General features: G+C 42.6%; 1 protein-coding gene across 3 annotated transcripts in view; it reads right to left on the reverse strand.

Annotated features, from left to right (window-relative positions):
• Nucleotides 1–13,897, reverse strand: part of ASAP1 (ArfGAP with SH3 domain, ankyrin repeat and PH domain 1) — a 276,123-nt gene that overhangs the window by 55,575 nt on the left and 206,651 nt on the right. For all 3 annotated transcript variants that reach the window (XM_080939796.1, XM_080939795.1, XM_080939797.1), the window contains 2 exons: nucleotides 8,003–8,103; nucleotides 5,420–5,489 (listed from right to left, as the gene is read on the reverse strand). In XM_080939796.1, coding sequence (XP_080795922.1) covers nucleotides 5,420–5,489; nucleotides 8,003–8,103 — 171 coding nt within the window. The remainder of the gene's footprint in view (nucleotides 1–5,419; nucleotides 5,490–8,002; nucleotides 8,104–13,897) is intronic.

Here is a 13,897-nt window from a genome sequence, read left to right on the forward strand (position 1 = left end):
TAAACCTCTTTGTACCTCCTAAGCCAGTGCTTGGAAACAGAGATGCTTCAAAAGTTGATCCAGTATCGGATGCCTACTGTCTCTAGGGGAATGTGAGTACTTGACATACTCTCGATAACTGCAATAAACCCCTGGCAAGAAATAAGGCCAGGCCAAGCACCTGCTTCAGAGAGAACTACCAACACAGTTCCAGCATAGGAAGACACCTGGCTTTTGAAGGGTATTTTTGGTTGGAACATGACAAAATTTTTCCTTATGATTTCTCAAATTGTGGGTACTTTAGTTATGGAATTCTTGCAGCGACTCCATGAGTTGAGTGTGTAGGAGGAAATACAGGCATAAGCTGGTGGTCTGCTTACTCGGTACACTGTTCTTCTAAGTAAGAAGCACGGCACACCATGCTATCGAACTCAGAACACTGGAGTAGCATGAGAAGCTGGCAGCTGGCTTGCTGATATGTCTGAGTTCTCCACGTTTCCTTTCATGTGCTTCTTCCAGAGACCCAGGTGGTGTGAACACTCACTGTCCAATCCCAGGTACTGTACTAACGAATCACAGTCACAGGCTTCCACTATAGGACTAACTAGTTGCTCATGTGCAATAAAGAAGATTCTGTTCCCTGACACCAGAGTGGTTTTTCTCTGTGCCCTTTACCAACCCACAGGCATTGTGGTGTTGTTGGGGGATGGCCTGGTAATGACAGCATGGATACTCTTCCCGAACCCAGTTCATAGGCAGGGCCACTAGGCTCAAGAAAATGTGGCATGCTGACCAATTTCTTATAGAACCATCTCATCCTACTCTCTACACTTCCTACTGGTGAAGGTCAGACCCGAAAAACTTGCCAAGAATCTTTACTGGTTCTGCTTTTCTGGTTCTTTCTGCCCTTCAAGTGCCAGCCTCTTCATTCCGCCTTCACACCATACAGGTGTCTGCTGAGAAATCCCACCATTCTTAGCACACAGCCCACACCTGCCTAGTGAGAAAACTGAATGCACACATCCTGTGTAACCATAGTTGCCATTTTAGTTCATGTCTTCTTACCCAGCAAGAATTTACAAAATCCCACTCCTTCTGTATGGAGTATCTGTATAAATGCATTAACTTGATGTGGAAACACCTGAGCTATAGCTATTATTATTATTAATTATTATTACTTTAAAAGAAGATTCTTGCTACATTATATCTAAAAAGTAGGCAGGGAATGGCCCTGCCCAGGATCTGACGGGTCCTTGTCACCTCACACACTGGCATAATTTACACAAATAGATTCTTTTAACCCTTACAGCCACAGAACATGTCTTGGTTCACTCTGTAGCTGTGATAAACACCACAACTACAAACTACTCAGGAGAAAGGCCTTTTGTGGCTTATACAAAACATCACAGAGGGAAGTCAGAGCCTGTACACAACAGCGGCAGAGGCAGAAAGCACAGAGGAATGCTGCTCTACGGCTCGTTTTACATGGCTGGCTCAGCTTGCTTTCCTGTAAAACTTAAAACTACCAGTCCAGGGGCAGAACTGCCCAAAGTGGTCTTGGTTTTCCCACATCAATCATCAATCAAGAAACTGTCCTATCAGGCCAATCTGATGGAGGCAGCGTCCCAGCTGAAGCTCTGTTTCTGAGTGACTATTTGTGTCAGATGGAAATAATGAACCGACACAGTATGTAGACCACACTACTGTCTGCTCTGAAGATGAGAAAATGGAGGCACAAGAAGTCAACTAATCTTGCTACAGGCCACAGCTGGGTGCTGACCTGGGTCTCCTTTTCCTTTTTCCCTCAGGGTATCAGGCACCATTATGCCCTGGGCTGGACAGGAAGGAATGAAGCTTAGCTGGGGTGGGTTGGCAGGATCTTCAGTAGAGTATGGGAGAAACAGCTTTCTCTGGAGACAGTTTTCAGTGCAACAGTTCTCTCTATTGGGGGTGAACAAGGGTTATATAAACCTTGGGGAGTGGTTAAGAGTTTTTGGAGTGAATGCACATTATTGGCTGTAGCTGAGGTGCTGGAAATGCTTCATTTGCATGCAGAGGAATTCTAGGTGCTGGCTGGAAATATCCTTATTGGCCACTAGGCTGTGTGACTACCTTGAGGGTGGCAGAGTTAGGAGTTGTCTATGAGACATGCAGGCCCAGAACAGGGAGGAAGCAGTTCTATTTCTGCCAGTCTTAGGACAGGATTTTGGGAGTTTCCACACAGCTCATTCTTGCTCCAGACTGGCTCTTCTGGCTGCAGGCTCTCTGGTCCCACAACTGGGGAGAGCAGAGTATACGATGAAATACTTTGAGAAAACTCACTGATTTAGACATCAAACTGCTCCATAACTCCAAACTTGTAATCCCAGAACTTTCAGTTTCTTTTTTTGCTAATGAATCTCACTTAGAAGTTGCTGTTAAAAAAAAAAAAAAAAAAAAAGTTGCTGTTCTCTCCACTTCCCCTAGAACACTAGAAGCACACAGAGTAGTATGCTTCCATCAGACTTCCAGTCACAGCATAAAAACCTCAAGGCCACAAGCTGGGAGGCCTGTGTCTTTTGTCCGTATTCCTTTATATTTTAATTCTTCAGTTCCATCCCCCATCAATTGTTTACCCAGGTCATTACTGGTTTTGATTTTTGTCCAATTCTATGTGACCAATGATGTCTTTCTGTGGGGCAGAACTGTGATGTATCTGTGGCAGACACGTCTGGAGTAGAGAGGAAGAGTGGGTCATAGTAACAACTTGATGGGAGGGAATCAGAGAAGGAACTCGGTGTTTCTTCGCTCAAGCTGTCTGCATCAGTGGACCTCAGTGAGGCCATCTGAAGACGCAACGGTAAAAGCTGTATGCTGCTAACCCCACACATGCCCTGGCCCCACTTCCTTTAACTCTCACAAGCTTTTCAAGGTCACAGAGTAAACAGCAAACTGGGATTCTGATGCCAATCTGACAGATGCCACTGTCTATTAGCCACCAAACAGTGTGGCCAATGTGCTATTTGTTGTTAATTAGAACACACAGAAAACAGTTGGCTTGGCCACAGTAATGTCTTTTGGCAGGAAACAGAAAGAGAAGGGGGAGAGAACTGAGTTTTCATCTTTAGCAAATTGTTCAAGGTCAAATAACTAAAGAATCAGTGCAACGATGCCCTCATCATCCATATGGTCTCCTACCAGAAAGCCCTTCTATAGCAGCAAAATGGAGCATGGGAAAGCCACTGTGTGACTGGTCAAATGTCCCCAGTGATGACAGGAAGAGCTCTCCTGTACAAGGTACAAGAGTACATACATAACATCAGCCTTTCACAAAGAGCCAGAGATATGCCTCTGCTATACACAGGTGCTGGTGTGTGGACTGGGAGTGTGTCCAAACGATCTGATTTTCTACCTCTAACTGTGATGCCCAGGTGTGCACATGGAGAATGGTGGAACAGAGACTGAATAAGTCATGAATCAGGAAGACAGTAGGTTCTGCAGAGTGAGCCAAGCAGGGCAAAGTGGACCAAAGTCCCACAGACCTACATTTGCTTTCCTACTTTGTCAGTTAACAGCCAAGTCACAGCCCTCCTGGTGCTTTGGTTTCTTCATCTAGGAAATTAAGGTTAGGACGCTGTGGGCTATTAGGAAGATTGAATGAAATATATTTTACAGAGGAGCAGTACTTTTAGTTCTCAACTAAAATGGACTAGTGAAATAATGCACACCACTCCTCATCTATAAACTAGTAACACAATGCACATCCACTGTTCATCTATAAGCTAGCAATGCAATGTCCACCCACCCCTCATTTATAACTAAACTGTCAATGCAATGCACACCCACTGCTCATCCAAAAATAGTAACATAATGTACACCCACTCCTCATTTTATGTATTCTATTTGCAACTGACTATGTATCTTTAGCTTGTTAGGAACATCACTTACCCCAGGAGTACTAAACTTTAACTCAACTTTTTTCTCCAAGCAGAGCTCACTGGGTTAAGTTACACATGTATTTTTAAAAACTCTTGGTATACAGGTGAGGGAGATCTAGATTGCTTCCAAGTTCTGGCTATGAACACAGTTGAACAGTGTCCCTGTGGTGTGATGGGGCATCTTGTGGGTATGTGCCCAGGAGTAGAATAGGTAGAAATACTTCCAATCTTCTGAAAACCTGCCAAAATGATTTCCAGAGTGGTTGTGAGAGTCTGAAATCCACCAGCAGTGGAGGAGTGTTCCCTTTGCTCTATAACCTCGCCAGCATGTGCTATCACTTGTTTTTTTTTTCAAAATTTTAGCCATTCTTATGGGTGTAAGGTTATTTTGATTTGCATTTCGCTGACGACTAAGGATGTTGAACATCTCTTTTAGGTGCTTCTCAGCCATTTGAGTCTTCCATTGAGAATCCTGTTTAATTCAGTTTTTAACTGGGTTATTTGGATTGTTGGTGTCTGACTTCTATGAGTTTTTATGTATTTTAGATATTGGCCCTCTGTCAGATGCAGGATTATTGAAGATCTTTCCTCAATCTGTAGGCTGTCATTTTGTCCTAATGACAGTATAGACTTTGTAATTTCCACTCCAGTGTGATACATTTTCCACTATGGCCTTTATCCTCCTTGAGAATTTAAATGATTTAAGTGTAAAAATGCCAGAAAGGCCCTGTTTTACTAATATACTCTAACAAAATGACTAAAGCTTTTACATGCAATGTTTTATTCCCTATATTACTTTCTTAAGTAAAGACAATCCTCTACTGTCTTTGTAGTTTGTGTGTATTTCAGGGTAACAACTAATTCTATTTCCCCAAAGGTCTTAAGATTATAAAGTCAAGCCTTACCTGACTTAGGTTGAAAGGGCAAACAAAACCAACTAACCAAACTAACAAACTCCCAACATTTCAGTCAGGTAGGCCACCATGAGACACCAGAAACCAGTAATTGTGAAGAAGCATCCTGAATGACATGTCCCAAATTCACAAAATACAGGAATCTCATCTGTCCTGGCTAATTTAATGTCAACTTATACAAGCTAGAGTCAGGAACTCCAGTTGTAAAAATGCCTCCATAAGATGAAGGGAGAAGGCCCAGCCCATTGTGGGTGGACCCACTCCTGGGCACCATGGTGGTCCTGGTTTCTATAAGAAAGCAGGCTGATCAAGCCATAAGCACCAAACCTGTAAGCAGCACCCCCCCCCCCCCAAACTCTGTATCAGCTCCTGACTCCAACCTCCTGTCCTGCTTGAGTTCCTGCCCTGACTTCCTTTGATGATAACTTGGGATGTGGAATCAGAAGCAAATCAAACTCTCTGGGTCACGCTGTTTCATCACAGCAACACAAATCTTAACTATGACACTGTCAAAGTTCATGCCTGTTCCATCGGCTCACTTGCCCTCGAGCCAAGGAGGCTAGAACAGAAAGCAGGAGGACAGGCAAAGAGAGTCCTGAGTACACTTACCGTTGCATGTGAAATGGTCAGAATCCCGTTCTTGACAGCACACTTCCTTCTCTGCCACACTTTCCGGATCCTAGGAGCAAGTCAAACAGAACTTCATATTGTACACGATTCACTTGGGTTGTGCAGTTATATGTCAGGAGGCAGAACAGTAATTATGAAAATCTATCCCCAGGAAAAACAGCTTCCTCCCCAAACCACACAAAACAGAAAATTCTGGATGTCTGCTATTATGCCAGGTAGAAAGAGGGACACTCAGGCAGGCAGGCGTGCAGAGAGAACGGTTTCTGACAGTGAAAATGGAAAAGGGAAACAGACTCTAGTAGCAGACAAAATACACTGATGATAGTTCCCGCACAGATGGGGGTTCTATCTCCTGCACGCACCCACAGGAGAGGGTGGGCATGAAACAGCACTGCTTGGGACCACAGCCATCAGGTACAAAGGAGCAGGAACATCCTGGGCAAGGAAAGAAGCCCTAGAAGCAGTAGCACCAGGAGGCTGCTGAAGGTTTTCTAGGCCTATAACCATCTTCTGTCCTGCCTCCTCCCACTTCTTAAATCAGTCTGATAAAAATACACGGTATTTGTTTGTATTTAACTACTAGAAGTTTGCTCCAAAATGCTGCACAGAGGGAAGAGAAAGCCTACAGCATTGTATTACAAGTGTAACACACACTGAACATACACACAAAATGCTAGTCTCCTGGGAAGGGAATAAGAGCCATCACTGAGAAACTGTCCTTAACCACAGCCATATGATATACTTTCTTGTACAAGGACCAGAACCATGTGTGACTAGAGGAAGCACCTGTCAGTCAGTTGAGTCAGAACCTGTACACTAGCGGTCCTGCACCTCACCTTCCTCTCACGGGTCCTGCACCTCACCTTCCTCTCACGGGAGCCTTGTAAGGCACTCCTTGACTAGCCAACACAACTTGCAACCCTCTCTACCAACAAACTTTGGACCTGGAGAAACCAGTTTCTATGAGGTTTATTCATTTTACTTAAGATTTCTTTTAGTAACCTTTTTATTCACATATATTATGGAAACAGAAAATAAAACAAGTTCTCTTAGTTTCTTACACACTTAGCAGAGCCAAGGAAATCAACAAAGGCTCTCATCTTTTTGGCTGAGATGGCTAATGAGGTGCTTCCTGGTCACCAGAGGAAAGAGACAGTCCCAAGACATGCCCTGCATAGGGCAACTGCACCTGCCCTTTGTGGACACTTGACAACTCCACCCTGCCCCCGGAGAGTGACTTCATACAAGGAAGCACCAGTGGGCTTCAGGCCATGGAATCACTTGGCATTCTCCCAGCAAAGCTTTACAATTTTGCTCATGTATCTTAACCTGAGAGACTCTTTTTATCTGTATTATCAAAGTATCTGAAGTATTCTGAGAAAAGACACACAAACAATGGCTCCTCTAAGTGCCTGTGAGGCATAAAGTTTTAAAGTTATTTAAAATACTAAAATTGTTTTTTTCATATTTTATAACATTTTTAAAGTAACAAGTATTGCAAAATCGAGTTAAAAATTACGAATGCAAATTATAGAAAAATGAAAATCATATAACATACAAGTGCTTACTCCTGTCTTCATACATACATACAAGGAGCCTGCCTTCATGTAGAAGGATTTCAGTATTTTTCTCTTTCCTAGAAGCCATCAAAAGCAACTCTGGATTATGAGTACTCATCTCTTATGTATGAGTATAAAAGAACTGGTATGCCTTCTTTGTTTCCAACTCTAAGATAACTCCCTCCGCTCCCTTCCTTACCAGCTCCTGAGCACAGGGCCTTGGCCATGCTGCCACTGAACCAACCCCTTTATCTTTCTTCATCTCCTGCAAGGCTGCATGGCCATAAAGTCAAGTGCCCTTAGCTTTTACCTTCTAGCATCTAGCCGTCTGCTTCAGACGCTACAATGTTTGCCGTGTGTGTGAAATGAATGTTTGAGGGGGACAGGTGAAATAAAGGAGTCAGGACGAGCTTGTGCCAGTTTATGTCTCGAATATGTCCAGAGCTGTCAAAGGAGGTATGGCCCTTTTTGAAAGACAAAGGCAAGATAAGATGCCCCGTGCTAAGCCAGAGAACCAATGAAGTCTGGGCTCTCTCTCACTGTTGGTGTGCATAGATGACCAAGAGGTGTGACGACACGGAGCAGGTGCTCACAGACAAGGACACAGGACTCATGAAAAAGACTTCACCCTTGAGCAGAAGCAGCTGAGATGACAAGACCTGTCTTATTTTTAGTTAGAGAAGGAAAGGCATGTGATAGATTGGTTGTGACAGAGACAATGTCACAGGTTACCACCGAGGTTGGGGTTCAGGCAGCCAGGTGCTATCTCAAGGAGAGATTAGGACAATGATTAAGCAGGGCTGAGTTTCTCCCTTCTCAGCTTTCTAGAAGTGCAAATCACAAGCCAGAGGTGTCACCTGGATGCAGAACAATCCTTATAAGGACAGCAGGTTAGGTCAACCACGTCAGCAGAAGCAGCTCAGAAAGGTTGTAAGTCTGTTTTTTCAACCAGAGCACTGCCTGAGCACGCGCTGTAGTGGGCTAGCCAGGTCTGGACACATACCCATCACTCTTCTTCAGCAGGAAGCCCTTCTTTTCACTGCCATACTCCTTGTTGCCCTGGAGCTGATGCATGCTGTAGCCACCTTGCCGGCTCTGAGAGTCCTGGAAAACAGAAGCACAGACTAGCAAGTGCTGGAGACTGCTCTGTGCTTAGAAGAATGACAGACTCCGGAAGCTGTCAAGGTCTACCTTTTATTTTAGCAGAGGAAGCAGAACATGTCAACATTGGCCATACTCACAAAGCAAATCCTAGGCAGAGCCTAGGGTCTAGGTCTAGTTTAGCACTGGTTCAAACAGAAAAGAAACAGTGCTGTCACTCAGCCCCAGTTTCCACTCACAGCAGGGAACAAGAAGAGAAAGCGGGGGTGTGCTGGCTGACAGTGTTCTTCCCTATACTTGTGTGATAGAGTTCTCTAAATAAAGAACATCTTCATTAAAAAGGTTTTGGAGCAGGGTATTGGCGATTAGCATAAAAAATCTTGTAAGTCACTATACACTGAGTATCTATAATTAAAATATCTGAATTCTGAAACCCTTTGATTATTGAAATATACAAAAACAGTCCGGGATTTGGGAGCAGTTTAGACCTCTTGAGTTACCCAGTTGGCAAACTATGCAGACATTCCAGAAAAGGACTAGTCTGCCCATGGCACTCTGCGAAACAGACCTATGTCAACATTTTTAGTTTGAAATCAGCATCCTATGGCACGGGAAGTCTAGCATGTAACAAAGCATGCATACTCCAGCAACAGAAGCAAGCACACTCCTGGTTTCACTCTGGCACTCCACTGGTACCTAACCACGAATTCTAAGGACAGGAAGACAAGAAACAATGGTCATACTATGAAAATCCAAGAAGTAAAATACAAACGAAACAGACATAAAGTGGAGTTGCGGTATGAGAACAAAGGACTCTAGGCACACAGTAGCACAACGCATTCTCACAAAATGTATTAACTTACTCTTCTAGACTTCGATCAGGAAGGGCAGAGCAACACAGAAGAAAAGGCAGAACATTTGAAAATAGTTAATTGTGTTAAAAACTTTATCAGCCACAACTTAAGCAGTTTGTAAAATATACACAAAAAGATTATTGTAAAGATATACCAGAAAACATATCAGTGATCATTAATAGGCTTCGGATGGTAAAACAGTAAAGTATTTCTATACCAACCAAGTTTTATATATTTTAGCTCATGTGTGGTCAATGAAGATGATGAGGTGCACATTTCTCAGTAAATGTTAACACCATTCAAAATGTGGGAGCACAGAGAACCAATGTCTCAGTGAAACACTGCAATACTCAAAGTCAGAGCCACATACTGTGATGTCTTCAGAATTCTTGTTTCCCAACTGAAGTATGTGTATGTGTGTGTACATGTGTGTGGGGGCTAGAGACCATGGTCAGGTGTCTTTCTTACTCTCTATTGTATTTTTTGAATAGAATTTCTCATTAACCTGGAACCCATCACCAACTGGCTAGTTAGCTGGCTAGAAATCTCTAGGAAATTTCCTGCCTCCAAATGTCCAGAGGTGGGATATGGCATGCTTGTTTTTTATGTGGGAGCTGGGGTTCAAACTCAGGTCCACATGATTATACAGCAAGCATTTTACTCCTCTCACCAAAAAGACCGTCTCTCCAGTCCCTAAAGAGAGGGCAGTATTATTTCCAGTTACCAGAAGTAACAAATCTGATGGTACAGAAGGAAAGAGCTACCTTAGCCTGTGGATATTTAGCCATGGCTTGTGTCCAGCTCATGGTGACAGCCAGGGGCTTCTCTTAACATTCAACATTCTTTCAGCGCCAACAGTGTGTACTTGGAGGAAAACTGCCAGGACAATATTGCTTTGTAAATTTATTCTACGATCAGTGTAAACACTGTGCTAAAAAACATGTCCCAAGCATCTCATCTCCTAGGGCCAGGAGAGACCTGAGATCCCAAGTGTAAGATGTGTAGATGATGCTCAAGCTCTGAGCACTCACGTTTCTTTTCTCCCAGCAGGGTTTACCTGGTAGTCTGGGCTTGATGAAAGGGGTGCAAGTAACATTCTTCTTCTTTTTCTGTCTGTCTTCCTTTCTAGTTGTCTAAAGATAATTTTATTTTATTAACATTTTATCTGTGAGTGTGTTGGCATGGACATCTGTGTACCGTGTGAATGCCTGGAGCCTTCAGAGTTTTGAAGAGGGAATCAGATCCCCTGCAATTGAGTGGTTGTGAGCCACCACGTGGGTACTAGGAATTGAATTTGCGACCTCTGTTAGAGATGCTAACTCATCTCTCCATCCCATTAGTCACTTCTTCCTTAATGTAAGGAAGTTTGTTTTCAACAAGACAGATTCCTTCCATAAAATTGAGCAAACCAGATTCTCTGAATGATATCTTGAGATCTCTGGCAAAATTTATTGTTTACTTTTTAATGTTTCTTTTTACATTCTTTTATATACTCACTGTATGTATGTATATATGTATGTATGTATGTATGTTGTGAGTATTTATTTAGTGTGTGTGTGTGTGTGTGTGTGTGTGTGTCTCATGTAGGTCATCAGTTCTGTTGGCAAGTACCTTCACCAGGTGAGGCATTTTGCCAGCTTCTAGAGTTTACGCTGAAACACAACCATGGTCTTGGTCAGCACAGTATGGTGCCTCATTAAATCCTTCCAGATCTGGATCTTTTTACTTTCGGTATAAGTCCAGAAATTAGCTAATTAATGACTTTCTTGGGTTAATAAAGGTATATAAATTAGTTTTACTGCATTGAGAAATGATGGCCATTTAGCTTCTTTAGTAGAAGTATCTTTTTATTTTTTGCTTTTCTGAGACAGAGTTTCTCTGTGTAGCCCTGGCTATCCTGGAACTCACTCAGATCAAGATGGCCTCAAACTCAAGATTTTGAGTTTCTGCCTCCCAAGTGCTGAGATTAAAGGCATGTACCACCATCAACACCTGGTGCTTAGTAGCAATATCAATAAATGGAAAGATGAATTTAGTTTTGAAAAAGTATAGCAAGTTATCAGCACTACTTATAATTTAACACATACAACTGGAGAATGACATAGGTGTTGAGTTCTTTGATAGCATGAGAAATCAGCCACATATTCAGGAAAGAAAAATGCAAATCCTAAACTCATTCAGGCAAAAATATGCAACACTGAAAATAAACAGTGAACTTGAAACCTTTGGGTAATTTTATGCCAAGAGCTAGGAAATGTATCTACCTCACTGAGTTTACCACACTACTTCTTCTTTTTTAAAAGACTTATTTATTTATCATATATGATAATAAAGACACTGCAGCTGTTCTCAGACACACCAGAAGAGGGCATCAGATCTCACTACAGATGGTTGTGAGCCACCATGTGGTTGCTGGGAATTGAACTCAGGACCTCTGGAAGAGCAGTCAGTGCTCTTAACCGCTGAGCCATCTCTCCAGCCCACCTTACTTACTTCTAATTGGATCTCCTGCACCCTAGTAGAGACAGAGAAATCACTTTCTTTGAAGCCTCACTGACATGTGATATGCACATGTAAAACCTCATCCCTCTGAACTGAGTGCAGTTCCTAGTCACTGATTTAATAAGTGTGTGAATGCTTTTGGTATTCAACTGAGAACCAAACCTTTACCACAGAGCTTCAGATTTACAATGGCGGGTGTGGCTGGTAAGCAACTGAACTCTGGGTAGCATTTGGCACACTGGTGAGAGGGAGAAGCAATGTGCTGAGTAAGTTAACCTGCATCCACAACGTGAAAGGCCCATTAGTTTTCAGATACTTCTATGTTCCACACAGACAACGTATAATCACTGTTAGAAAGAGAAGAGTTACAGCCCTAGAAATATTTGAGCAGCAGGTAGCAGCTATTTTAGGAAGTTCAGCTATTACATAAGGTGAAGATAAGACATTGCACTGAACATTTTGTAAAACCCAGTATTTTAACTTGACGAGGAAAAGAATGAGATTTCCAAATATCTGGGGACCCTGTTCATAGCTATAATGCTTTAACAGTTGCTAGGTTTTTCCCTTCTGCATGTTTATTTGAATGTGACTCTATGTGTTGACGTCAGAGGACAACTTGCAAAGGTTTGTTTTCTCCACCACAGGAGTCAAGGAATCAAGCTGAGGTCATAAGTCTTGGTGGCTTTTTTTTAGGTCATCTATTTGGCCACCTAAAATTCTGGAACTTTCCTTTCAATTGTCAACTTAACATGATCTAGAACCATCTGGGAAGGAGGGGCGACGAGGTGAGTTTGGCCTCTGGAAGGGCTTCTCTTCGCTGGGTTAACGGAGATGAGAAGACCCCACCCTGGATGCCCCATGCCCTACCCTGGGCATCCGGAACAGTACAAGAGTAAGAAAAGTGAGCCGAGCACTAGATGTACTCGTTAACTCACCGCTTGCTGCTCTCGATTGCCTCAAGTCTCTGTACGAGCTCCCTTCATGGACAGACACTCTGAACTGTCCCTTTTTTTTCTTTTGTATTGCTTTTGTCAGGGTGTTTTATCATAGCAGCAGGAAGCAAAACTAAGGTGGTTTACTTGAATCAAGCTATGTGAGAAACTAGCAAAAGTTAATTATGTTAGATGATTTGCTGGGTGTTTTTAATTGCTCATAAAGTATTTTTGATTACTTTGTATTCTTCTTAGATATCAGGAGGAAGACAAGGGTTCTCTGGTGGATACTGTCCTTTAAATTTACTTGGTTAAAGTTTCTATTACCTCAAAGTCACTAAAAATAATTATCTGCTAAGTTATTTTGCCACAAAAGGTGATAGCATTAGAAAGGGATGGGTTGGCATGCCGTGAAACATCAATTTTAGCTGTAAAATACTTAGGAGGAGTGACAATTAAAACCTATTAATCACCTTCAGGTAGAGTTAAATACCAACCACATCATGCCCATTTTACCTCCAAGATGCTCCTTTTGTTATGAAACTTTACTCTTAACTAACCTGAGCATAATACATCAATACAAAGCAAAATGAACCCCCCACCCACACCCCTGGACAACAACAACAACAACAAAAGATAGGAAGTGGTTATGCACCATCACAGCTTTCTTTAGACAGATGTCTGGTCTTTTCCCTTTCCACTTGGGCCTTTCTATTGCTTGTACACTTAGAAATCATTCAAGACTACTTCTCTTAGGGTTTGTACATCAGCAGAGAGTATCTCTGTTTCAGCTTCCAATTAAAAAAACTTTCCCTGCTGAAGTGGTTTGCAACATCACAGGAAGAACAATAATATCAACCAACCCGAGCCTCCAGAGCTTCCAAGGACTAAACTACCAACCAGAGTACACATGAGGAACTCATGGCTCCAGCCACATATGTATCAGAGGATGGCCTTGTTGAACATCAATGGGAGGAGAGGCCCTTCGTACTGTGAAGGTTCAATGCCCAAGTGTAGGAGAGGCAGGAGTGGGTGGGTGAGTACCCTCATAGAAGCAGGGGGAGGGGGTTGGGATGGCGGGTTTTCAGAGGGAAAACCAGGAAAGTGGATAACATCTGAAATGTAAACAAATAATATCCAATTAAAAAGAAAAAAAAAAACCTTTTCGTGCGAGATAGTCTCAGCCACAGCCTGAGTCTGCATGTGGAGACTATACCTCGATGCACAGATGCTCGTGGGAATCAGGCCTACTCTGACAGGAGGGCAGGAGCCTATCAACCAATAAAAACAGTAAACCTATCTCACTTTGCCAAACTCCCAATCATTTGTAAAACCAAACTTTGGAGAAGAAAACAAACAAAAATTATTTTTAAATGTATACAAGTGCAGTTATAGCCTTACTAAAGAAACTCCTCAAAGGCTACGGTGAAAGGCCAGTGTTCCTAGTGGTGATGGGGGAAGGGTGATTTACTTTTGTTTTGGCCACATGAATGCCATTCAGAAGTTTCA

Source organism: Micromys minutus, assembly GCF_963924665.1.
Source record: "Micromys minutus genome assembly, chromosome: 27".
In the NCBI taxonomy this organism is placed as follows: Eukaryota; Metazoa; Chordata; class Mammalia; order Rodentia; family Muridae; genus Micromys; species Micromys minutus.